Genomic DNA, 22,800 nt, shown 5'->3' on the forward strand with positions numbered 1-22,800 from the left:
AGGCTTTAAATGGCATACAGTGATGCCACACACACTTTTATTTACACACTTTTGGGATAAATTACCACCAGTTAAATAAACCGAACACTACGGTAATAATAAACATCCTCCACATTAATGTTATTGGTTTAAGGATTTAAAAATAGGACTACTTACTACTTTGGAAACATCAACAGTTTGTCACTGTGTTCAAGTCATGCATTGATTGACACGTTCACTCTTTGAAGAAAAAACAAAAAAGAAGAAGAAAAAGTCTTGTTTTCTGGACCTAATCACAGTAACAAAAAGAAATCATGGAAACAAAATGGAACACTTTGGAACAGAAGCACTTTGTGAATGATACTGGGAGAGACTACTTTTAACAGGACACAAAAAAACATTACCTTCTAAGAAGTAAACCTCTATAGTCCAAACGTATTAAGTTGATTGGGACAAAGTGGGAAAGACATTTGCACTTACTGACCATTGTCAAATTATATTTGGACCAGCAGGCGGCGCCACAAGCGCATTCTACTTCACTTTGGAGCTTTAACAATTGAATGGAAGATCCAGCGTGGTTCCCATCTAGCAGCTAAACAAATAGACACTTTTTTCTCCTCTTCTCGGTGGAGCTACGAGACGACAAACAAAAGTCCAATTGGAAAACTGAAAAGTGCAAAGAAAACAAACCTGGCACGCAAACAAACAACGTGCAAGTGGGTCGGCGCGTGGCAGATTGTACGTCGGTTAGCGCCTACTGCGTTCCTTCGGAATAAAGACCTAAGAATAGTTAGTTTGGCGTGTGTTAATATGTCAAAGTTGCAAATTGTACAGTCTTTGTTCCTTTTTGGCAAAAACCTGACAGGCCGTGGTCGGCGTTCCAACCTTACGTCGTCGTCTACAAGGCGGGCAGGAGGCAGTAAGCGTCCAGGGCGGCCAAGACGATGTAGAGCAGCCAGAGCGAGACAAAGAAGAGCGAGGTGAGCGCCTTGCTAGTCCTGGGGCCGCCCAGCTCGCCGCCGGCCACGCCGGGCCGTCGGCGGTAGAGCAGCGTGGCCACGCACAGCGACGCCAGCGCCGTGAAGAGGGTGACGGAGAAGGCCAGGTTGCCCGGGTCCACCCGGAAGCTCCGTCCGCGGGAGCGCCAGGCCACGGCGGCGATGGTCCACGCCACGCCGATGCCCAGGAAGACATTGACGGCGTTGGAACCCGTCACGTTGCCGATGGAGGCGTCGGCGTACTGGTCCTGGATGGCCGCCACTTTGCTGGCAAAGGTATCTGCGGGGGGGAGAGAAGGGTCACTAGCCGTCCGGGCCCACGTCGGTCGGTGGGTCCGTCCGTACCTGGCACCGAAGTCCCCAGCGCCACAAAGACCACGGCGGTGACAGAGTCCTTGAGGCCCACGGTGCAGCCAAAGTGGGAGGCCAGGTCGCCGGTGACGGCCGTCAGCAGGCCGATGAGCGAGATGGACACCAGGAAGCAGGCCCAGCCGTTCCAGTACTCGGTGGGCGGCACAAAGGCAAACACCACCTTCCAGAAGACGGTCAGGAAGTGCATGATGTAGTCGAAGCAGGAGGGCAGACGCTCCTCGCCGCTCTCGTCCTCGTCGTTGTCATCTCCTGTCACCCAAACGTACTTTAGTTTGACTTCAGAATGTATGAGCTACAACAGTAAACCACTTGTACTCTTAAACGTGCATTTGTTTCATGCTTTTGGCTTAGCATTTAGGCTAGTCATGATTAGCCCTTCTTTTTGTTTACTTACCCGCACTGACGGTCACGGCACTGACAAACTGCTCCCTCCAACTGCTGCTTCCCACCACCAAGGCCAGGTTTGTCTTCTTGATCAACTTGTCCACCGTGTTCTGCTCACCCACACGGGTACCCACGCAAGCCAGGCAGCAGCAGAAAGCAGTAAAGCCAGAGAAATCTTGTCAAGAGGCGGCAGAAAATGCTCATTTGAAGCCTTTTCAAAGATGGAGGTTTCAAAGACAATGTGGAAATTGGGAGTTGTCCGAGAGAGACGGACGGAGAGTGTGGACCGACCGTCCAGACAAAAAGGCAAGAGAAATGAGATGGACAGAGAGAAATAATGGACAACCTTACGACGGCGTTCCAGAAGCACATTCACGGCTCTCTACATCCACACACACACACACAAATGGGATGGGATGATTAAATGAATGAATCATGTGGATGTGGAATTCCTTGGAATTTGCATTCTGGTCCACTGAAAATGGCAGATTCGGGCCCACCTTGAATTCGTAAGACTCCTCGATGACAATCTGTGCCCGGGTGTGCTCGCCCAGGCTGGGGCAGCCCATCTTGGCCACCTCCTCCTCTGCCGGTTTGTTCTCGTTGGAGTCTCCTGAGAAGACATCAAAACTGTGGTTTGGGGACAACGACGGGAGACCACCGCCAGATCCCGGGGAGGAGCGTACCGTGCTTGTGTCCCGGCTCCAAGAGGACGGGTTCGCCCAACTCCAGCGTAAAGGCCTTGTTCTTCTCGTACTCCTCGTCGTCGATGATCCTCACCTGGATCACCTTCCTGTGAGGTGGGGTGATAGCCGCTGGTCACATAGAACCAGCGTAGAAAACGGCATCCGTCTATAAAACTATAGTTTTTCTGGTTTCAACTCACATGGTCTCGTCGTTTTGGAACTCCAGTTTGCCCGCCACCGCCTCGTAGTCGTCGCCCCGCCTGGCCGTGCCGTCCAGCGTGCGGTAGGGGACGGCCACCAGTCCCCGGGCGCCCGAGGTGCGCAGGACCTTCACCTCCATCACGCCCACGCTCTCGCTCACGCGCTGACTGCTGCTTTCGAAAGTGAAAATCCCTGAGGAGGAGGAAGGAAAATGACAACTCTCCATCAAAGCGGCGAACGGCGCCCACGGAAGCTTTGATGGCATCCCGGTGGGTCCCCGCAAACCAGCTCCAGAAACTCACCGGCGTGGTCGTCGTCGTAAATGGTCACCGTGGCCGTGCAGTCGTCGCCCAGCACGGCGTCGGCGGCGGGCACGCCGTCGGGGGCGGAGGTGCTGATCTCGGGGAGGCCCGCCAGGCGAGGGTTGCTCAGGTGCACGTAAAAGTACTCGTCCTCCTCGAAGATGTCGTCGTCGATCACCCCCACCGTGATTTCTGCGGGGAAGAAGGATAAGAAAGACTTTATTTCAAGGCAATGGCGACTTATTTGGCGCCCTCCTCACCTTTCAGGGTCTCGCCCGGCTTGAAGAGAAGCGTCCCCTCGGCAAACTCGTAGTCGGAGCCGGCGTTGGCCGTGCCGTCCTCGGTTCGGTAGTCCACCTGGAGGTGGAGCGGGGAGGTCAGAGGTGAGTCGACGGCGGGATCTCGCCTTTGGGCTCACCTTGACGGCCACGGCGGGGTCTCCCCCGTGCCTGGCCACGCTCAAGTTGAGCGAGCCGCAGTTCTCAAAACACTGGTAGGAAGCGGGCTGGAACTCCAGCCGGACGGTGCGGGGGTCGTGGTGGTCTTGTCCTGGGCTCTCGTGGCCGCTCACCACCTTGCGGGCCTGGTCGGCGGCGTGTTTCTTCAGGATGTTCCCGGCTCCGATCATCATCCTGGTGGCTTGGATGCGGTAGAACGCCCGGCTCTTTTGCTGCTGCACCAAAACCTGGGGGGCGCGAATGGAGAGTTCCGTCATGGAGAGAGTCTTCAACCCGACCTCCCGACGTACTGACGTACCTGATAGTTGGCCATCTCCACCAACTGCTCCATTTCTTTGTCCGGGTGTCGCTGCTTGAGCTCCTTGAGGGTGCGGGCCATGTCGCGGCGGGCCTCGTCTTCGCCGTCCTTGGCCACGCCCTCTTCCAAAGCCGTCTGGCCGTCCAGTTCCAGCACGTCCGTCTTGGTGGGGGCGCCCGGCCCGTCCGGGTCGCCCTCCGTCTCGATGATGACGCCGCGCTGCTTGTCCACGCGGTAACGCCTGCCCGTGTACTTGTAAAAAAGCAGGCGGCGGTCCGCCACCCAGGCTTGGATCACGCACAGTGGGAAGAAGAGGAAGGTCAGGACGGCCTCCCAGACCTACGAGTAGAAAAAAACAAGACAAATGTAATTTCCCAGCTATTAACTGAGCCACTCCTCCTCCTCCACCTCACCTCCACTTCGCCGGGCGAAAAGACGCTGAGGATGAGGTAGAGCCAAATGTAGGCAAAGATGCTCCAGGCGGCCGTGACGAAAAACACCCGCAAGTGTTTGATCTTGCGCGTCTCGCCGTCGGGCACCACGTGGACGCACAGCGCGATGATGACAAACATGTTGAAGGCGGCGCTGCCCACGATGGTGCTGGGACCCAGAGAGCCGGCCGAAAAGTTGTGGCCGCAAACCTGCCCGAGAGGGGAGAGACGGCCGTTACTCGTGGAAAACTCGTACGGAAAAAGTGGAGAAACGAAAAAAACGGTGGAGCCACCTCGATGACCGACAGCAGGATCTCCGGGGCGCTGGAACCCAAGGCCATGAGGGTGAGGTTGGAAACCGTCTCGTTCCAAATCCTGACCGTGGTGGTGCTGGTCTCGCCGTTGGGCCTCTTGATGGTGATCTCTTTCTCCTGGGAGGTGATCACCTGCGCCAAAACCACAAGCTGGTTAGCCGCCCCCCAGTTCCATGGAGCCGAATGCCTACCTCGATGGAGGACATGAATCGATCGGCAATGATGCTCATGCCCAGGAACATGTAGACCAGCGCCACAAAGTACACGATGGCCCTTGCCACTTTGTCCCCCACGGAGGGATTTTGGGGGTTCCACATGGGCAGGAGAACTCCTAAAATACACAAGAGCGATTTAGACAACCCTCCAATATGGCTGGCGGCCGTGGGGCTAAAATAGGTATTAAGTAGCACTTGCCGTCCTGACACGGGTCCCCCCCGGCGGAGCAATTGGCATCCGACGAGGAGTGGGCGCATCCGGCACAGGACAGGAAAAGCAGCAAAGCGCTCCACGGGGGAAAGCGCCAGGACGGCATGACTGGGACACTTCTCGGACTTTTCGTGCAAATAAAAAAAAAAAAAATCACCCAAAACGTGGAGATGTCATTGTAACAAATAAGAACAAAGGAGGCTCTTTTTGTTGGCGAAAGGACGACGCAAACAAACAAAGGCCGACCTCCTCCAAAGTGACTCACCTGCACTGATTTTGCAGGGGGCTGGTGACCTCCTTTTCCCGCGTTGCCTCCCTGGCTGGCTCCAAATTCTCCAAACGCTCCCAGAAGGCGTCCCGGCCCGGTTGCGCGCCGTCAGTTCACGGGTCACGCTCCGCCGCCGCCCGCCGCCGAGGCAACGTGACCGGACGCCAGATTGGATGGATTTACCAAGGTTTATTCCCAGTCTTGCAGGTCCACAAGACTGGGAAGGCATTCGGGGGGTGCCGTTATCGCTGTGGAGAAAAAGAAATGTGAAAATTTAAGGATGCATTTTCACTCAGTCAATGACATGATGCACAATTCATTGAAAAGTGGGAGGAGTTGGCTCACGTTTTTCTAGTGTTTGATGTCCAATTGGTGGAAGGGCAAAATGCACAGCTAAAAAAAGAAAGGAGACACAAAGTGATTAGAAAACATATGAATGATGAGTGAATACAATTGTTAGCATTGAAAAAGTTCTACAAGGCAACTTTTCAAGTGCCCCCAAAATGGCAGTCGGGCGGACTTGGGAAGAAGAGGAAACAAATTCATTGAACCCTCAGACATCGTTAGCCCTTGGGCAGCACGCATGTGTGTGTGTGTGTGTGTGTGTGTTGAGTCATAAATGTGAAAGCAGGCGGAAGAGCAAAGTGCACTTGATTCGATATGACTCGGCAAGCGTGCTCATCCAAAGGGCCAAATCGCCAAGCGTGCGTGTTCCCTCGCCAACGACGTTCTTCCGCCCCTCGGCCTTTCCCGACACTCAATCGCTACGGCGGCAGCTCCGTCCTTGCGCCACTTTCCCCGCTTTTTTAGCCGACACTCGCAGAGCGGAGAAAATGTAAGCGGCGGCGACGTGCCCGGGCGCGCCGTCACCTCCGATAATAGTCGGCGGAGAGGCTAACGGAACCATAAGCTGTCAGCTTTAAAGTGGCTCCCGTGCCGTTGTCATGGCGATGAATAAGCTACCGTCGTCTCGGGAAACGTGGTGACGTGCGGGCCGGCGTCTCGTGGGGAGCCGCCGCGCCTCTTCGCCGTTCCTCCCAAAAATAGACCAAACGGGCGCACTGGACCGGCGGTTTTAGCCAAAGCGCAAACGGGAATTTTGAGCAAAAAACGATTGGCGCCGACGGCCGAGCGGCGCGCTCCACTGCTCGCTCGCTCGTTCGCGCGCTCCCCCGGCGCCCGCCTTTTTCCCCGTCTCCTTCATTTTTAATGCGCCCGCCACGCATGAGAATGAATATTCAAAGAGCCCGGCGCCGTTTTAGCCACGTTTTAACAAATAGCGGCCAGGACGGGCTTCCGTTTGTGGGTGGAGTTGTGCTCACCTGAAGGCCGGATTGGACGGAGGACTTGGACCAGACGGTCTTGGATTCCCGCTCGGATCTGGATACCTGAGAAGAAGAACGTTGGCGTTAGCACATCATAAAATGAGCGGATGCCATATTTGTAGTTTGAAGTAGCATGAACAACGATGCACCCCAACGTTGCTAAAAAAAAAAAGGACAAGTACATACCACAATGGCTTGCTGGGCCCAGACCGGAACTCACAGAGACCAGATGGAGACCCTAGAACAGATACAAGAGAGGACAAAACTCGTAAGCGTAAACTAGCAGGACTGGTGTGCTTTTGCGTGCAGCGGCGTCCAGGTGTGCGCTCATCCCATCATCCCAATCCTAATCCCCCACCAATAATGTATGCAATCCCATAATACGTATGGCGTTACGCAACACGCCACGGCCGTAATCTCCACATTGAGCCGTGGGCGCAGATGGGGAGGCCCGCCCACGGAGGCGCTCCGATGGGGGGTGGCGGGGGTGCTGCGTCCGGGATGCGCATTTGCTACGCCACGGCGCCCTGGGTGGGAGGAAGCAATTAAAAGCCAGCACGCATATGGGCGCCGTTCGGCAAAATCCAACAGTTGACACCGGCCGAGCGGAAAGGGGGCGGGTCCGAGTGCGGGCGGCCAATTAACCCCACGGCCACGGCACGCCGACAAGTTAAAGAGATTTGAGCTATGTTTTCCGACGCTCACCCTTTGATTTCACGCTGGCCAAAAATGAGAGGCCGCCATCCTCTATTTTCAGAGCCCAGCGCAAACCACGGGAGCTGGGCGGGGAGCGCAAATGACAGGGTGTCCAACGACATCTGCTCCTCCGGTGCTATTGGCGCTAACGTGGCTAGGCCGCCGTTAGTATCTAGCGGGGACGCTAATGCTTATTTTGGATGGACGCGGCAGTGAAGGGAAACTCGGAGAGGGGGATTACCAAGGGGATGTCCCGGCCGGGCCAGATCCCCAGCGGGAGGAAGTGACCACGGGCGTAAAGAGCTTAGCGCGCACCAGAATAGCGGCCGAGACGCCGGGCGGCGCCCGCTCTCCGAGCGCCGTGAGCGTGCCCATGTTTTGACAAGGTGGCATTACCCGCTCAATTCTTAGAGCCAGTCCAGAATGGAAGCCGGACGTCCCGTCCAATTGAAGGAGGAGGGTCGGCGTGGCTCCCTGTCGGATGGAAAGGCAAAAATCGTGCAACAGCTTGCGTTCCTGAATTATTCAAGGGGTGACATGTCTGGCTTTGAATTATGTATCCCGCTTGGAAAAATGCTCACATTTATTTTTTTTTATGATTGGTTGAGTAGGGGGCGCTAGAAGACTCCCCCTAGTGGCGGGAGAAATCATGGCTGGTGACACGGCGCAAAGTTTTTCTTACGTTCCCCTTTGCTTATTTAAATACGAATAACTTGTAAACATTTTTTGCCAAGAATAACATTTTAGCCTAAAGTTCCCGGAGAATAAAACAAACACGATTCTATTTATGACATAGCAGGAAAAATGAAATACTACAATATTCCTATCTTAGCCATGTGATTGAACCTAGCGCTAGTTTTCTACTTTCTGCCACGTCTGGTTTGTCGGCGCCAGCCTGAGATGGTCCGCGGCGGGCGGGGAAAAGGCGTCCGCTGATTTACAACTCTGCGCACAAAAGGCGGACGGACCCTCCAGCGTGGACAAAGTCCACGGTAGCGCCAGAATCCGTCCACCCGTGTGCAATTGAGGTGCACCGACGGACACCCCCCCCCACCCCTAAGGCACCGTGTCGCCATCTGCAGACCGGGCACGCCGGCTCACCTCACCCCAGGAGCGACGCAAATACAAGGCAAATAATAAGCCGATAGATATGGATGACAGTGTGTATTTGTGTACTCACGGCTTTTAGACGGCGTCCGAGTGGGTCAGTGTCTCATCCACTCACTCTCTCTCTCTCTCTCTTTCTCATCCTTTCCGTCGGGGAAGCGATCAGTGGCTGGATGCACCACCGCGCCACTTGGCTCTTTCTCCTCTTCCTCCTCCTCTTCCTCTGCTGGCGAGCATGCGCACTGCTACTCTCCGTCTTTCCTGGGCTCGCTCTACATCCAAAAAAAAAGTCCATGAATGAGAAATCCCGTGGCGACCAATCCCCCCCTTCCGTCCACGTCCATCCCCATTGAGTTCCCACTGACATTAAAGTGAAGTGACTGACCTTTTGACCTTTTTCTTGACCTATGGGATGATTTATTCAGCCGTATATTTCTTATTCTTATTTCTCTACGCTGTTTGTCGGTATATTTATCCCTTAAAATGTCTTGTTTTGGTTTGTTCTTGTTAATCAAGGTGCTACATCAGATCAGAACGGAAGGCAATGTGGTAGTTAGCATATTGTAATAAGGCACACCAAATGCGCATCTCCGCCAAAACGGGCGCCTCTTTTTCCCAGATGAAAAGAAGGGCGTGTTTTTAATCTCCATTATCACAGACTTTTGAGGAGGACCCCAAACACATTGCAGCGTTTGCTATTAAAGGTCAGCCATATTTTGCGGGGATAATGATAGCGTGCCACCCACTGGCTCCTTCTCCTTTTTTTCCCCCGCTTTCCTCCCCCAACGCAAATCCACGCGCCGCCCTTCCCCCTCCCTCCACGTCGATGAAGAACCTGGCTGCCGGGTAAAAAATGAAAAAAAGGCTTGTAATTTGCGGTCTTTATAATGTGGAGGTGGCAAAAGTGCGCGGTCGCAAGCGGCAAATTAGAATGAGCTCCAGGTGGAGCACCCCCGCCCGCCCGCGCTGCTGTGGGCTTACTTGAAAAAAAGTCTCAAAATGGTGGATTTGGAGGACTGATTGAATTTCTCATCAACGCATTGTTTTATGTCAAGTTCAAAGGGGGAGGAGCTAAGTGGTTGCAAATGACGCATTATGTTAATGCACAAATGTGATGTGTAACGTACCGTTGGCGACCGGATCGGGGTACTTTCCACTCATCTGCCATTCAAACTATTCCCAAGTGGAGTGACAAATCAGAAGGAATTCACCTGTGAAAACACACAAAAACAAGATAGAAAGTCAACTAACAAACAAAAAAAGGCAAGATCTCAAAGCACAAAGAATATACAAGTCTCTCCTCCAATTTCAAGTCTATTTTTGGGGAGGGATTACCCACTTACGGTTGGAGATTGGGGTGTCACGCCAGGCACTTCAATTTGGGAGCATTTCGGGGAAAGTGAGCAGAAAGAAGCCCATCCTTGTATTTTTCTTAAGCCGTCTGCTTTTGAACGCAGCATAATTACTAGTCTCCATTTTTATCCCCAAGGGCCAGCCAGCCTCGCCCTGCCGCACATCTGGACGGTTATATTTGGAAACGTGGGCGTACGTGGAAACGTCGGGTGGAAGGAAATCCACCTTGTCGGCCATGGAGGGCGGCCGGGCGTCGCCAATGGAAAGGCTCAACTGCCATTTTATTGGCCCTGGGGACAAAACATGAAATATTAATGACAAAGATGTCACATTTTTAACGGGTCAAACCGTTCCGTGGCCGTGAAAAAAAAAAAAAAAAAACGAGCGGGAGAAGAGGCCCTTTTAATTCCTTTGGTCCTAGCAAACGGCGCTCATGCATTATTGGCGTCCCCGTTTAGGAATTCTGCCAGTTGTTGTCTTCCTTTAGGCCCGCTGCATTATTTATCTCCACTGAGGTCAGCTATACATTTTTAGCTTTATTTTATTTGGAGCTCACAGGCTGTCAATGATTGTCAAATGTAAACGTTAGGGCATTTTATGTAATATGTTCACTACGTTAAACCTTAAAGGAACAGTAGTCATCTCATCAATAACAGCAAGATTAAGTCACATTAACGAGTTAAAGAGGGAATTTGAAATTCTAAAAAAACAGAGTTAATTTATGTAAAAGAATTATAAAAACGTTTAACAGCGTATGAGCCTTACAACTGGTCATTTGGCAAAGTTACTGGACAGTAAAGATATAAAAAGAGCTCCATTTTAAAACAATTGTGGTTCTTCAAATGGTAGTCTACCCCACGATCATTAAAAAGGATTACATTGGAACGACAATACATTCAAACAGACTACATTAAAATACTAGTGGCTCCCAAAATAGATCATGAATGGAAATTGTTTGACTATACCGCCGTCTGGCGGTGAGTTTTGGTACTCACAGAAGGAGGTTCTTGCTTGTGCTGTTTTGCCGTTTCTCGTCTGTAAAACACACAATTCCAAAGGTTACTTTTCTTCATGCAAAATTGTAAACATCATTTTCGGGGGGGTCATGGATTCTGCAAGTGGTTCGAGAGGCCCCAAACGGGGAGGGGCCAGGCAGCATTGTAAACAAAACAAAAAAGGCAGCCAGTCAGCCTAGACCGGGCTCGCAACAGTGACGTCACGACGCAGCCATTGGCTCTCGATGTTGGACTGGGAAGGAGCAATAAAAAGATAGAAAAAAACAAAAAAGGAAGGAAGGCGATCGCTACAATAACAACAAGATCGACCAAGGCGTTTTCCGATCGGACGTTAGATCGAGCTGCTTCTTCACCAGGTAAGAAAACGGACCAAAAATGTGTCTTTGCCTCCTTTTTTTCCGGTCACATTTCAATTGCAATCGCAACTTTCTTTTGTTCCTATGGCGAGCGACGACTCATCCAAGGGCGTGTTGGCGCGTCGCTAAAACTTCTGACTGACTGCTTGACTAGCTAGCCGGCTATCAATTCATTTCCTGGAGCACAATTCATCTAAGTTTGGCCACTTTTCTCCCTCCCAGATGTCCCAATGGCTGCCAACTTTAGCCTATCTGATAGCGAATCTGAGCCCTCCGAGGAGGTAGAAGGAGGGGGCCACAAGGAACTGTCCCCCCACCAAGGCCTTTACCTCAACTTACCGGAGCTCCGAAATGCAGGTGAGTTACACTATTTACATTTCTTTTAAGCAGCACTACTAAAGATGAGCTTACTTACTTACATTGGTTCCCAGCGACGTCGGGCCGGATCCGCCTCAACTCCGAGTCGCACGCCTCCACCGTGTTCAGGGACGAGGAGCTCCAGGCCAGCAGGGCGGAGGAGGAGGCCGGGACGCCCACCGACGGCGCCCCGTTCCGGGGACGCTCCAAATCGGCACCCCCCGCGCTCTGGGCCGCCAAGAAGTATGGCCGCCAGTTACGACGCATGAGCGACGAGTTCGACAGCCTGTTGGACAAAGGGGTAAGACCACCACGACATCACCGCTTCCGGACGTTATGTCGTCTTACTTTTTGATTTCTTGGTTTTGGTGCAGGAGTTGAAGTCCAAGAGCCCGTCCAGGCCCATCCACCACTCCAAAACCTGGTGGAGCTACCTCTTCAGCCACCAGGAGACGGACGGAGAGACCTCCCGCACCGAGTAGGCTGGACTCGGCGCGTCGGTATGAGAAAAGGAAAAGCCTCTGTCGGACTAAAGCCGGGAGCGCCAGACGTCTGTGGGAGGCCAAAGCAGGAAGGGATTAACGTGGCAAAGAACAATCTCGTACAGACAATCTTAATGGTGTCTTTTTTTTTTACTGACTAGGACAAGCACAAACACACATGTAAGGCTTTTCAGAGATTTCTAAATGTAAATATCAGCCGCTTTTTATTGCCCTTTTTATCTACCTTACGTCAAAGACTGGATGATAAGACCGCATAGGAGTATTACCACGTCTACTGTTAACGTCAAGTGCACTGTCAAAAAGGTAGAGAGAAAGATCTTGGACTCACTCACCTGTCCTCTTGGATCACTTTGTCTCGAGCCAATCTACAGAGAAACAAAATAAACAGGCCAGTTAATTCGCGGTCAGCAGAATAAAACCAGGCAAATGGCGTCAATTCAGGGTCGCCATTTGCTATTTTGAGCCTCAAGTGCCGGCACCTTTGTCACTGGATCTGTAGACGGTCGCTATGGAGAATTAGCCTGGACAAATGTCATCCTCAAATGGCGTTTTCCAGGGGTGGTCTCGGCACAGATATCCAGACAATCTGAATGCTCTTCTTTCTTTTATTGTGTTTCCTTGTGACGGTTGTGCGATGAGACGGAAACGGTCGGGGCCTCGAGCCGACTGGACGAAGATTTCCACCTGTGAAACGTACCTTGCTTGTGTGCTGTCTGGAATAAATCATGTTGAAGACTCAAATGTTCAAACATGATGGTTGGCCTCTTTTTATTTCATTCAAATGTTTTTTTTTTGGTAAGGGGCCAGTCACAACACTTGGGAGGGGTCCCAGCAGTATTTGTGTCCCCGATCCAAAGCCGTAAGGCTGTCCATGTCCGCGTCGGTCAAGGCAAAGTCGAAAATCCTCCCGTTGGCCCGGATCCGCTCCGGGTCGCAGGACTTGGGGAGCACGGCCACGTCTTGCTGCACCGCCCAGCGTAGCAGCACCTGAAGTCCACGGAAAAATAAAACAGTCAATTCACGTTCAATTTCTCCTGGATCGGGCACTCACTCACCTGAGCCGGCGTCCGTCCGTGGTGGTCGGCCAGCCGGACCACCTCCGGCTCGACCAGCAGCTCCCCCCTCCCGAGGGAGGTGTAGGCCTGGAAGCACACGCCCGAGTCTCGGCACACCCGCCTCAACTCCGACTGGCACTCCAGCGGGTGAAATTCCACCTGGAAAAAAACATCAGAATTAGCCATATTCCTTTTTAGGCCAGCCATCTGAAACTCCGCCTACCTGCAAGACGGCAGGCTGCACCTTACAGTTGGCCGCCAACTCCTTCATGTGCGCCGGCGTGTAGTTGGACACGCCGATGGCTTTGAGCTTGCCTTGAGCGTGAAGCTCCTCCAACGCCGCCCAACTCTGAGCCCGGTTGCCCGGGTTGCGTTTGTCGCCCACGTCCATGCCACGCGTTCCGGGCCAGTGGATCAGGTAGAGGTCGATGTAATCCAGGGCCAAGTTGGACAGGCTGCGCAGGGCTCCTTCCGTGGCCTTCTCGCCCTGGTCTTGAGGACTCAATTTACTGGAAGAAGAAGAAAGTCCATGAAAAAACTAAACATCCATGTGGGTATGTGCCTTCGCTAACCTGGTGATGAAGACATCCTCTCTGGTCAGGCCGTACTTGGGGAGGAGCTCCCGGAGGGCGCGACCCAGGTCGGCTTCGTTCCCGTAAACGGCGGCGCTGTCGAAGGCCCGGTAGCCCGCGGCCAGCGAGGCGTCCACGGCTCGGAGGACGGCCTCGCCGCCGCACAGCTTGTACATTCCCAGTCCCAGAAGGGGCATCCGGGCTCCGGTCTTGAGGAGGACAGATGGCACGTCAGACGCCATCTTTAGCCGTGGGGTTTCCACGGACGTCTGGGGAAATGGTAAACCAAGACGTGGTCTTGTGATTAAACCAACAACGGTGGTAGAAATTGAAAAAAAAACTCGGGGGAGATGGAAAAAAAAACACCCACAGTCCTCCTAATTCGTAAAATTAAGGTCTTTTAAATGCTAAAAACGTTTCAAGTGTTAATAAAGATAAACCATTTCACGCTATTGTCATAGCATAAATTTGGCTCATCATTAACACATGGGAAAATGTTTGCTATCCAAACACTTACTTGCGATGCAGAATATAGCAGCTGTAATCACTTTAATCGGTAATTAGTACCAGTAGGTTTAGAATGTTAGCTTACTTTTTTTTACTGTACTTTACACAAACTTCCCAACGAAAATCAAACATCGCCACTCATTCGGAAGTTTTTCGGTACAAGCTAACTAACAAATATACCAAAACATTGAAAGAGTACGTTTACTTGGGAAGCAGAATATACTATGTCACTATTTACAATAAAAGTGGGAGTAGGTTAATAAACGTTAGCTTACCTTTTTGGTCCCGAAACAGAATACTACGTCATGAGTAGGCGACTCATTTATAGAGCACCGGCAAGCGTGGACTAGCGCCAACGAATGAGCAGAAAAGTACGTCTACCTCTCCGCCATTTTGAATGTGGCGCAGGGGACCTTCTGCAGATAACACAAAGATTTTATTTCTTTTTTCATGCTTACATGAGTATTCAAAGATCATTGTATGTTCCATGGTTAGTGGTATTTGTGAGAAATACATTTACATTTTCGAATTAAATTGATGGAGGGATCTGAAAAGTTACAAAAATATATCAGAAACAATTTAGAAACCAGAACTTCCCTTGATTGTCCGTGGGGTCGTCAAAGCCTGCTCTCAAAAAGCACGGGGTCTTGACCCTGAACGGGCAGCGGTGGCCCCCCATTCACGGCTTCTGATGCTAACACACACAAAAACAAGTGTCATCATCAATGGCAGACAACGTGTTGACTTAACATCCCGCCACAAAACATCAAACGCTGACCTTTGACCTGCCGGCTTAGTAGTCGTGGCCCGGCTAGACCGATACCCAGCGCTCCGATGGGGGCGGTGATCAAGATGGCCAAGACGGCTAACGTTAGGACATCTGAACCCAACTTCACCAGGGCGTCGTCACCCACGTCCCTCGCCGTGTCCAGCGCCTTGGAACCGATGGCGGCCTGGAAGGTAGAAAGTACGTCACATGACATCACGTCACATCACGGAGAGCGGACGTACCTGCACGGTGGCTTTGGGCAGCCAAGCGATGGCGATAAAGAGTTTCTCCTTGAGCCCGAATCCGGCGCCGTGCACCAGGGCGAAGGTGGCGACCAGTCGCAACACCAAACCTATGACGATCACAGCCACGCCCAAGCCTGAGCGGGTCCCTGCTTTGAGTCTGGGTGACGGCTCGCCATCTCTAAGCCACCTCCGTCTCACCCACTGTGTTGAGGCTCAACGTCGTCAGGATGATTTCTGCTCCGATCAGACCGAAGAGGAGAGGCTGGAAGACGTCCCAGCATCTGCCCAATACATTGGCTACACCCACCTGTGGGAGGACATCATGGTCCAGGTCACAGAAGAACTTTGCATTCAAGAATAAATAGGGTTACCTTGTCATTGCCCCAGCCCAGTGCGGCCAGGAAGGCCAGAACCAAAGTGCAAAGACCGCCGGCCCCGGAAGCCCCCAGCACTTGAGTTAAGAAAATGGCAAAGATGGACAATCCCAAGAGGAGGAAACTCCTGGTCACCACTATGTCCTCCTGCAGTCAGAATTGGGTGAGAAGTGGCTGTGGCGGAGGATGATGTCTCGACCTGACCTACCTGATCTTTGTCGGGGAACAAACACAAGAAGAAGCCCAGGACGGTGCCGGCCAGCATTCCGCCCACCACCTCCAGGAGACCCTTCAGGACGCTCATCCACGTGGAACCTGCGGACGCAAATGAGAAGAACGTCAGGTGGTTGTGGACCCTCGACTCAAATCCAACGCTACCTGTGGAGAAGGCCACGCCCAGACACGTGGAGAAGCCCGTTATGGCCAGAATATCGTCAAAGCTGCCGGCGGCCATCAGGAGAGTCGGGATGCCCTGTGGAACCACACGACGTCCTTTCAGGACGAGCCGGACGGAAAAAAACAGACGAGACAGGAAAGCGGCGGCTCACCTTGTCGCATCCGTAACCTTCCTTCTGAAGCAGCAACATGGACGGGACCACCACAGCCGGAGACACCGCCGCCAGGACAAACCTGCCCAAAAAATTAGACGCTCGCCCTGGTCAACATCCGAGCCCTTCGCCGACACTTACCCCAGCAGGAAAGCCCAGGCCCACGGCATGGACAAGAGATAGTGCGCCGCCAGGCCCACCACGCAAGCCTCCAGGACACACGGGCCTACCGCCACGCGCAGGCAGACCGCCTTCAGGCGGCGTAGCGCCTGCGAGGATACGGGTGTCACGTCCCTGCCTACGAGCGTTAGTTACTTGGTGGGGGGTGGTACCGAAGGGTCCAGGCCCAGGCCGGCTCGGGCCAAGATGACGGCCAGGGCCACGCTCCTCAGAGCGGCGGACCAGGCGGGCTGCACGTAGACCGCCTCCGACACGTACGGAATGTTCCTCAAGACCAGGCCGGCCAGGAGCATGCCTGCGTGCGGCAAAATTAGCCGTCCGTGTCTGCGTACGACGGCGGGATTATCTTATCTTTGGGTCTTACCGAGAAGTGGCGGAAGTGGAGGCAGGCCCGGAAACTGGACCATGGACACCAGTCTTCCTCCCAGAACGGCGGCGATGAAGACCACCACCACGCCGAAGACTTTGCCTCCCGGCAGACATTCGCTTCCCGTCACCGACCAGATGGCGCCAAAGAGTAGAAGCAAGACGCACGCTGTACGCGCACAACAGCGTCAGTTAGTGGAAAGTCCAGGACGGTACGAGGCGAGCGACGGGTTACCTTGGGTGATGACCAGGTTGAAGAGTCCCCTGGGTCGAGGACATCTGCGTTTCAGGCTGCCAAAGAAGAAGGCGCAGCGCCAACACATCTACACACACAGACACAAGTTGCTAAATTAATATATTAGAGAGGTTTTGTTTGTGTGTGAGGTGGGAACTCACCGTGTCATTCCGTCTTGCAATCTCTCCGGGACTGTCCTGAATTTTTATGACCAACTGTTACAAGTGAAGGAGACTTTAACACACGTGCCTTCACATAAAGGGCTGATCTTTGACCCAGCCTGTGTGTTATGTGCATTCCTTCCTTGTTGTGGTTCCTTCATCCATCTCACTCCTTGTCTGGCTGCATAAACACTCTCGGATCGAAAGATAAATAAACGCCCAGAGTGCAAGTGTACGCAGCTTTATTGAGGAGAAGAAAAAAAAACATTTCACTTGCTTTCTTCCAGGTCGACTGTGGAGAAAGTCACATCACAGAGAAACACACTCCCATACACACACACACACGTGACGTAAAAAATAAAAAGGCGTAGAAAAATACTCTGGGAGCAACTCTTCCAACTGACCACTAGCGGGAATGTGCACGTGAAGGAATGAGCGGACCCATTTGAGTCGTTAAAAACGTTTTGGCCGTCTGATATGACCTTTGGGGTCACGCCAGTAGGCCGACTTGAGTGTACTATACGAGAAGATGGACCGTCACTTTTAACATGGAGGCTATGAGGGAAATGCCCAGGCTAACGTTAGGGCGGCTTCCAAAGGCTAACGGTGCGACGTGGCTACCTCCACGGGCTCAGTCGGCGGGCAGGTAGGTGCTCAGAAAGATCTGCCGGCGTATCCACGGCATGAAGTGACTGACGTTGCTGTAGACGCCGGGTCCCAACACCTTGCTGAAACACACGCTGCCCCACGACGTCAGGCCGAACAGGGTCCAGCGGCCCCCAGGGGACTCCTGGCAGACCAGAGGACCGCCGCTGTCGCCCTGGAGAAAACGGACACCGGGCTTTTGAGAAGCTCTGACCCGGAGATCCGACTTCTTACCATGCAGGAGTCCACGGTCCCGGCCTCGTAGCCGGCGCAAAGCATTCTGGGAGTGATGGTCTTCATGTCAAAGTAGGACTGGCACTGAGACAAGGAGATGATCCGGACCTGGCCTTCCTGTAGCTTGAAGGGCACTGCGGCCCACAAACGTCTCAAGGAAAGCGCCCACGGGCGGCCACGGGCGGCCACGGCCTTTCCGGTCTAGCGGCTGGACTTACTCCTGTTGCCCATGTGACCCCATCCCGTGATGTAGCAGTACGTGTCCGGAGTGGGGATCTGCTCGAGTCCGGGCAGGCACACGGGTCGCACCCAGGCCGTCTCCTCCACCTGGAGGGAGGTACGGAGGGAGGGTCGGCATCCGGGCCGGAGGCACCAGTGGGGCGGCTCACCTCAGAGTCCAATTCCACCACGCTGATGTCATAGTCCACCACGGCCCGGTTGTAGCGCGGGTGCACGGTGATGGCCCGCACGCCGCGTCTCTGACTGTGCTGGCCCGGATGGTCCAAGTTGTTGAGACCCACCAGGACCTTCCACAGCTGGGCCTTCTCTCTCCTACAACACACAATGACCTGTTAATGCACATGTAGACTTGGATACCCGGAATGGACGTCAAAGCTGGGAACTCACCCCTCAAAGCAGTGCGCCACGGTCAAGGCCCACTTCTTGCCCACCAGAACGCAGCCGCACACGTGACCGCTCTGGCCGCTCTGCAGCGAGCACTGCCAGGGCCAAGCCCCTTGGCGAGCCACACGCCCTCCCAGGATCCTCTTGCGCCTGGAGGGCCGGGCGTCCACCCACGGGCGAAGGCCGCAATCTGCCCGACACGGGAAGGGGGCTCAGGACAATTGGCCCGTGCCGACCGACATGAATCTCACCGTCTCGGACGCAGGTCAGGGCCACCCTTCTCCCGGAATGACACGAGTGACTGCCACAAGGGTACAAGTCTAGCGTTAGCATTAGCCCTGGAGACGAGTCTCCACCCCGCCTACCTCCTCTTCTCCAGGCGCGCCTGCAGTGCGGAGCCTTTCCTGTCCTTCCACTGGGGATGAACGTGTAACCAGCGACGACGGCCGCTCGGCGCCCCCGACTCGGGTAGCACGGAATCCCAGGCGGGGACCCTGGGTGGACATGGCGGCCGTCACGCAACGCCACGTAGGTGCTTCTCCGTGTCTGTGCGTGCGCGCTACTGACCTTACCCTAGTCCCAGCTGGTCGCAGGTCAGCCGGCTGAGCTGCCGGTCCCACTCGTCGGCGCACACGTGATAGCTGTCGGCCGTCTTCCACACGGTCACCGCGGAACCCGACGACGGGTCCAGGGAAACTCCACGCCAAAGGGCAGAGGTCGGTGAGACTGGTGTGCCGACGGGCGTCGGCGTGGCGAGCAGAGCTTACCACAGTCCCACTCGTCGGAGGCGTCGCCGCAGTGCTTCTTCCCGTCGCACCAGTGCGTCCTGTGCACGCACTGGTGATTGTTGCACGCCAGCTCGTTGTCGCCGCACTTGGCTATCACGGTGTCACAACAAAAGAGGCCAAAAGTCAAGGGACGGCCCGTGGGAGGCAACCAGTACGCGGGCCCCCACTCACAGCAGTTGACCTCGTCGGCCAGCAGGGGGCAATCCGGGAATCCGTCGCAAATCATGGAGATCTCGATGCAGACGCCGCTGACGGGACACTCCCACAGAGCACGCTCGCTACAGCCTGATTGGACACGGTCAAAGGTCACTCAATGTCTTGTGGCGGGAGTGGTGGGGGTCTCACCGCAGTGGTCTTCGTCGCTGCGGTCCTCGCAGTCGGCCAGTCCGTCGCAGCGCTTGCTGGCCAGGACGCAGCGTCCCGAGCGGCACTTGAAGTGGCTGGGGGAGCACTCTGTGTGTGGGCAGGGCGGGGAAATGAGCCCCGGTACCGACCGGCGCCTGTGCGCACCCACCGTCTACGCCCGCCTCGGGCAGAAGGCAGGGGAGGTCGCCGCCCTCTTGGGGAAACTGGGCGCAGTCCGAGTCGTCGGGCCACTGCAATCCCACGATGCCCAGCACCGATTCGCACTTCTCCTTGGCCGTGCGACACAGAGACCTACGGGGGTCACGGGGGCAACGGGTCATTCTGGGTACTATTATATATGTGTAGAAATATATATACATGTTATGTATATGAGAAATACTATGACCTGCAGGGCGGTACGGTCCCCGGGCCCACGGGGTCGCACTTAGGCACCAGCAGCGTACAGGCGTAAAACATGAGGTACTGGTAGCAGCCCGTCTGCACCAGTGCGGGGAAGAGCGACGATTCCCACGACACGGCGCTCTCCCGTTGCGACACGTGACCCAGGAAGTTGGGGAAGCGCGTCAAGTTGTAAGGGAGGTTCACACACAGTTCCAAGCTGATGGGCTCGCAGCCGGCTGCCGGAAAACAAAAGGTTACGAGAGGTAAACATCCCAGGGGGCGCCCTTCACCTTACTGCAGTTGTGGTGTCCCGGCTGGCAGGACGTGGAGGAGGCGCACCCCGGTTGAGACGGGGGACAGGCGGCCGCCGCTGTAAAAGAAAAACAGGTCAGCGGACCGGCTCACGGAGAAAGTATACGCTGACACAACCCTCACCCTGCTCACGATCGCAACGGTCTTCGTCGCTGCCGTCCTTGCAGTCGTCCTCTCCGTCGCAACGGAACGTCGGGGGGATGCACTGACCGTTGCGGCACTCCCAAAGACCCTGACTGCCACAGGCTGCGCAAACACGCAAGGGTCAGTGGTTCTCGCGGCGCCAGTTGCGGTGACCACTCACAGCAATTGAGCTCGTCGCTCTTGTCCAGACAGTCGTGGTCCCCGTCGCACAGCCAATCCCGGGACACGCAGCGGCCGTCGCCGCAGCGGTGCTCCCGCCGTGCGTCGCATTCTGAGAGCGAGGGGGAAATGGTCATTTACCGAGAGAGACATGGCAAAAATAGGATGTGGGCTCACCGCAGCCCAGCTCGTCGCTGAGGTCGCCACAGTCGTCGTAGCCGTCGCACAGAAGGAGCGGCGGCAGGCAGCGGCCCGTCGAGCAGCGGAACTGCGCGTCTGAACACACTGAAAGAAGGTTGAGAGGGCTGAGGGGAAGCAAACGTTGGGGCGTGCACCCTTACCGCAGTGAGCCTCGTCGCTCCAATCGTCGCAATCGTTGTGGCCGTTGCACACCAGCTTCCGAGGGACGCAATTCCCCGTGGCGCACATGAAGTCGTCCTGGCCGCCGCCACACCACACTGTCGGACATAAGTAGGAAAGTCAAGACCTCGGCACGTCGACCAAGCGTCCGGGGAGTTTTCCTTACGGGGTTTGCCCACGGCCTGCCGCGGCGCATAGCAGGCGGGATCGGTCGCGGAGGGCGGTGAGCTGGCGTTGGCGAAGCGAGAACAGCGCAAGAAGTCGGGCCAGGAAACGTTGAACATCTGCAGGACCGGCTCGCAGCCTTCCCGGGCCGCCTCGCAGAAGGACGCGCACGGCAACTCCACCCACCTATGGGCCAGGGAGGGGCTTGAGGCAAAATTCCAGGGCGGGGCCAACGGAGCACCTACCTGCGGTGGACGTCGTGGACGTCGTGGACGTCGTGGAAACAGCGCGGCAGCGCCAGAGAGCAACCGAATAGCATGATGTGCTTGTAGCACGACAGTCGGCTCAAGTAGCTGAAGAACCTGCGACACGCACATGTAGGGCGCTTCAGCGACGGGACGCCGCCGGATGACGCCCATCCGTCGTTACCTTAGCAACATGGCCACCTCTGAGCTTTTGACCACGGCGGAGGCGGACGACAACCACGTCTGGTTGTAGGGTAACATCTGGCACTGAGGCTCGGCTAGCGGCAGACAGCCGCCTACGGGAAACAAAATCAGTACATTTTGTAACAATGTTCAGTCTACGTCCAAACTTTGGGCCGCCTCACCCGCATCCGGCGCCGAGGTGGCCCCGGTCAGCCAGGTGGCGCTCAAGGAGGAGACGGACGTCAACAGACCCGCCACCGTGATGGCCGGCAGAGTGGGCGCCGTCTGGGACGCCGACAGGGAGGAGCTGCTAGTGTTTCCACGGTAACCGGCTTCCCGGTCAGCCATGGGCTCTGGCGAAGGGAGGGGGCTGGAATCCGAGACCCCGCCGTTGCCGCCATTGGTGAGCACACCTGAGGGCAAAAAAAAAAAAATAATCAAAACAAACAGTTTTTCCAAGTTGAGTTAGTGCGCCTTTCCATTGGCCACGCTTTATAAATACACCAGCGCGCACGTCTATGAATAGCGTCGGAGGATCCGGTTACCATGGCGACCCCCGTTACACATGCCAGCTAATAATAACAACAGCTTTCTCTCTCAAGTGTTGCTTGCAGAACACTCGCCTCAAAGACGTTTCAAGGTCGCAAAAAAAAATACACATTGGAGGGTGACGTGGTGTTTAACGACCCTTGGAAATATTTGCCCTCCCCACGACACCCCAGGTTGTCACGGAGACGCGACACTTTCGGGGTTGACGAGGTTGTCGTTTGTCAATATACCGGTGAGGGCCAGCGCCAGTCCCGCGCCTCCCAGCAGCCCGGCGACGGGAAGCAGCAGGCAAAGCAGCAGCGGCGGGCGGCCGCACGTCCGTGGCTTGACGGGTGGCGGCTCCTGGCCCGTGGCGCTTTCGGCGACGCCGCCGGCAGCCTGGAGAGAGACGTAACGGGACAAATTAAAAACGAGCCGGTGTCCGGGTCTCGCCAAAACGTGACCGACGGAGGCCAAGATGTCGAGTGGGAGGGAAAGTGGAAACGCCCGCCGACCACGGGTTAGTCAGCGGAGCCAGACGTCTCGCCCCGCCCCCCCGCCAGGACAAGTCACGTGAGGCAATTAAGGCAAGTCTGGGTCGGGGTACTCACGGCGTCGGTGCGACGCGGCCAAGAGCGCATGACCTTCCTCTGCTGGCGGAACGCGCCAAATGAAGGCTGGAGGGGCTGCCAGGACCGACCGCCCGCCCCCTCCTTCCCCGGCTGGCTTCTTTGTCCTCTCTCCCCCGCCGGGCACGTGACGCACGGCAAGGGCGACCTATCACTTTTGAGGTACTCCAAAAGACAATAGCTCCGGGGACATTG

The 22,800-nt window shown here is 55.0% G+C and overlaps 5 protein-coding genes across 9 annotated transcripts; 1 reads left to right on the top strand and 4 right to left on the bottom strand.

Annotated features, from left to right (window-relative positions):
- Window positions 1-12: 12 nt before the first annotated feature.
- On the bottom strand, window positions 13-5,512 carry LOC144213208 (sodium/calcium exchanger 1-like). 2 transcript variants are annotated; one of them, XM_077741526.1, is made up of 17 exons: window positions 5,463-5,512; window positions 5,115-5,365; window positions 4,838-4,974; window positions 4,615-4,754; window positions 4,403-4,555; window positions 4,092-4,319; window positions 3,679-4,017; window positions 3,341-3,607; window positions 3,183-3,279; window positions 2,923-3,114; window positions 2,620-2,812; window positions 2,420-2,526; window positions 2,234-2,346; window positions 2,080-2,115; window positions 1,744-1,843; window positions 1,323-1,598; window positions 13-1,257 (listed from the first exon to the last, which is right to left on the bottom strand). In XM_077741526.1, exons 3-17 carry the CDS (start codon window positions 4,953-4,955, stop codon window positions 878-880), a joined length of 2,739 nt encoding a protein of 912 aa, XP_077597652.1. In that variant the 5' UTR covers window positions 4,956-4,974; window positions 5,115-5,365; window positions 5,463-5,512; the 3' UTR covers window positions 13-877. The 2 variants fall into 2 exon arrangements, with proteins under 2 accessions (XP_077597652.1, XP_077597653.1); XM_077741527.1 differs by lacking the exon at window positions 2,080-2,115 and having other exon boundaries at window positions 14-1,257.
- Window positions 5,513-10,803: 5,291 nt separating this feature from the next.
- On the top strand, window positions 10,804-12,579 carry LOC144213284 (bcl2-associated agonist of cell death-like). The gene is made up of 4 exons (XM_077741661.1): window positions 10,804-10,970; window positions 11,193-11,327; window positions 11,402-11,628; window positions 11,702-12,579. Exons 2-4 carry the CDS (start codon window positions 11,201-11,203, stop codon window positions 11,807-11,809), a joined length of 462 nt encoding a protein of 153 aa, XP_077597787.1. The 5' UTR covers window positions 10,804-10,970; window positions 11,193-11,200; the 3' UTR covers window positions 11,810-12,579.
- Window positions 12,580-12,581: 2 nt separating this feature from the next.
- LOC144213282 (aldo-keto reductase Mvan_2161-like) lies at window positions 12,582-14,342 on the bottom strand. Of its 2 annotated transcripts, none has more exons than XM_077741657.1 (5): window positions 14,240-14,342; window positions 13,458-13,726; window positions 13,109-13,394; window positions 12,886-13,044; window positions 12,582-12,817 (listed from the first exon to the last, which is right to left on the bottom strand). In XM_077741657.1, the coding sequence occupies exons 2-5, from the start codon at window positions 13,697-13,699 to the stop codon at window positions 12,638-12,640; spliced, it is 867 nt and encodes a 288-aa protein (XP_077597783.1). In that variant the 5' UTR covers window positions 13,700-13,726; window positions 14,240-14,342; the 3' UTR covers window positions 12,582-12,637. The 2 variants fall into 2 exon arrangements, with proteins under 2 accessions (XP_077597783.1, XP_077597784.1); XM_077741658.1 differs by lacking the exon at window positions 14,240-14,342 and adding an exon at window positions 13,975-14,213.
- A 164-nt stretch (window positions 14,343-14,506) lies between these two features.
- Window positions 14,507-16,957, bottom strand: LOC144213279 (sodium/hydrogen exchanger 9B2). Of its 3 annotated transcripts, none has more exons than XM_077741654.1 (13): window positions 16,843-16,957; window positions 16,682-16,769; window positions 16,445-16,615; window positions 16,233-16,375; window positions 16,042-16,169; window positions 15,901-15,982; window positions 15,731-15,824; window positions 15,561-15,667; window positions 15,350-15,499; window positions 15,177-15,285; window positions 14,976-15,112; window positions 14,743-14,917; window positions 14,507-14,652 (listed from the first exon to the last, which is right to left on the bottom strand). In XM_077741654.1, the coding sequence occupies exons 2-13, from the start codon at window positions 16,767-16,769 to the stop codon at window positions 14,582-14,584; spliced, it is 1,455 nt and encodes a 484-aa protein (XP_077597780.1). In that variant the 5' UTR covers window positions 16,843-16,957; the 3' UTR covers window positions 14,507-14,581. The 3 variants fall into 3 exon arrangements, with proteins under 3 accessions (XP_077597780.1, XP_077597781.1, XP_077597779.1); XM_077741655.1 differs by having other exon boundaries at window positions 14,532-14,658; window positions 14,976-15,085; XM_077741653.1 differs by having other exon boundaries at window positions 14,532-14,658.
- A 126-nt stretch (window positions 16,958-17,083) lies between these two features.
- On the bottom strand, window positions 17,084-22,753 carry corin (corin, serine peptidase). Its single transcript, XM_077741648.1, has 24 exons — window positions 22,588-22,753; window positions 22,228-22,375; window positions 21,631-21,861; window positions 21,450-21,561; window positions 21,266-21,382; window positions 21,022-21,206; window positions 20,837-20,953; window positions 20,673-20,780; window positions 20,497-20,607; window positions 20,316-20,438; window positions 20,176-20,250; window positions 19,885-20,116; window positions 19,648-19,790; window positions 19,479-19,586; window positions 19,305-19,418; window positions 19,113-19,223; window positions 18,918-19,041; window positions 18,711-18,839; window positions 18,597-18,646; window positions 18,349-18,535; window positions 18,111-18,273; window positions 17,940-18,048; window positions 17,722-17,855; window positions 17,084-17,662 (listed from the first exon to the last, which is right to left on the bottom strand). The coding sequence occupies exons 1-24, from the start codon at window positions 22,615-22,617 to the stop codon at window positions 17,474-17,476; spliced, it is 3,150 nt and encodes a 1,049-aa protein (XP_077597774.1). The 5' UTR covers window positions 22,618-22,753; the 3' UTR covers window positions 17,084-17,473.
- Window positions 22,754-22,800: the final 47 nt, after the last annotated feature.

Source organism: Stigmatopora nigra, chromosome 20, assembly GCF_051989575.1.
Source record: "Stigmatopora nigra isolate UIUO_SnigA chromosome 20, RoL_Snig_1.1, whole genome shotgun sequence".
In the NCBI taxonomy this organism is placed as follows: Eukaryota; Metazoa; Chordata; class Actinopteri; order Syngnathiformes; family Syngnathidae; genus Stigmatopora; species Stigmatopora nigra.

Bases quoted from the DNA above. Each gene is read 5' to 3' on its own strand.
- LOC144213208 (XM_077741526.1), bottom strand. From the start codon at position 4,955: ATGCCGTCCTGGCGCTTTCCCCCGTGGAGCGCTTTGCTGCTTTTCCTG. The intron at 1,844-2,079 runs GTTGTCCATTAT...GTGGGTGAGCAG, and splicing joins TTCTGGAACGCCGTCGTAAG to AACACGGTGGACAAGTTGAT. The intron at 1,599-1,743 runs GTAAGTAAACAA...TTTGGGTGACAG, and splicing joins TGCCGTGACCGTCAGTGCGG to GAGATGACAACGACGAGGAC.
- LOC144213284 (XM_077741661.1), top strand. From the start codon at position 11,201: ATGGCTGCCAACTTTAGCCTATCTGATAGCGAATCTGAGCCCTCCGAG. The intron at 11,328-11,401 runs GTGAGTTACACT...ATTGGTTCCCAG, and splicing joins ACCGGAGCTCCGAAATGCAG to CGACGTCGGGCCGGATCCGC. The intron at 11,629-11,701 runs GTAAGACCACCA...GTTTTGGTGCAG, and splicing joins ACAGCCTGTTGGACAAAGGG to GAGTTGAAGTCCAAGAGCCC.
- LOC144213282 (XM_077741657.1), bottom strand. From the start codon at position 13,699: ATGGCGTCTGACGTGCCATCTGTCCTCCTCAAGACCGGAGCCCGGATG. The intron at 13,045-13,108 runs GTAGGCGGAGTT...GTTTTTTTCCAG, and splicing joins TGCAGCCTGCCGTCTTGCAG to GTGGAATTTCACCCGCTGGA. The intron at 12,818-12,885 runs GTGAGTGAGTGC...CGTGGACTTCAG, and splicing joins ACGGACGGACGCCGGCTCAG to GTGCTGCTACGCTGGGCGGT.
- LOC144213279 (XM_077741653.1), bottom strand. From the start codon at position 16,769: ATGTGTTGGCGCTGCGCCTTCTTCTTTGGCAGCCTGAAACGCAGATGT. The intron at 15,668-15,730 runs GTAGCGTTGGAT...TTGCGTCCGCAG, and splicing joins GGGCGTGGCCTTCTCCACAG to GTTCCACGTGGATGAGCGTC. The intron at 14,918-14,975 runs GTACGTCCGCTC...TCTACCTTCCAG, and splicing joins TGCCCAAAGCCACCGTGCAG to GCCGCCATCGGTTCCAAGGC.
- corin (XM_077741648.1), bottom strand. From the start codon at position 22,617: ATGCGCTCTTGGCCGCGTCGCACCGACGCC. The intron at 20,954-21,021 runs GTAAGGAAAACT...TATGTCCGACAG, and splicing joins GCAGGCCGTGGGCAAACCCC to TGTGGTGTGGCGGCGGCCAG. The intron at 19,042-19,112 runs GTAAGCTCTGCT...TTTGGCGTGGAG, and splicing joins CTCCGACGAGTGGGACTGTG to TTTCCCTGGACCCGTCGTCG.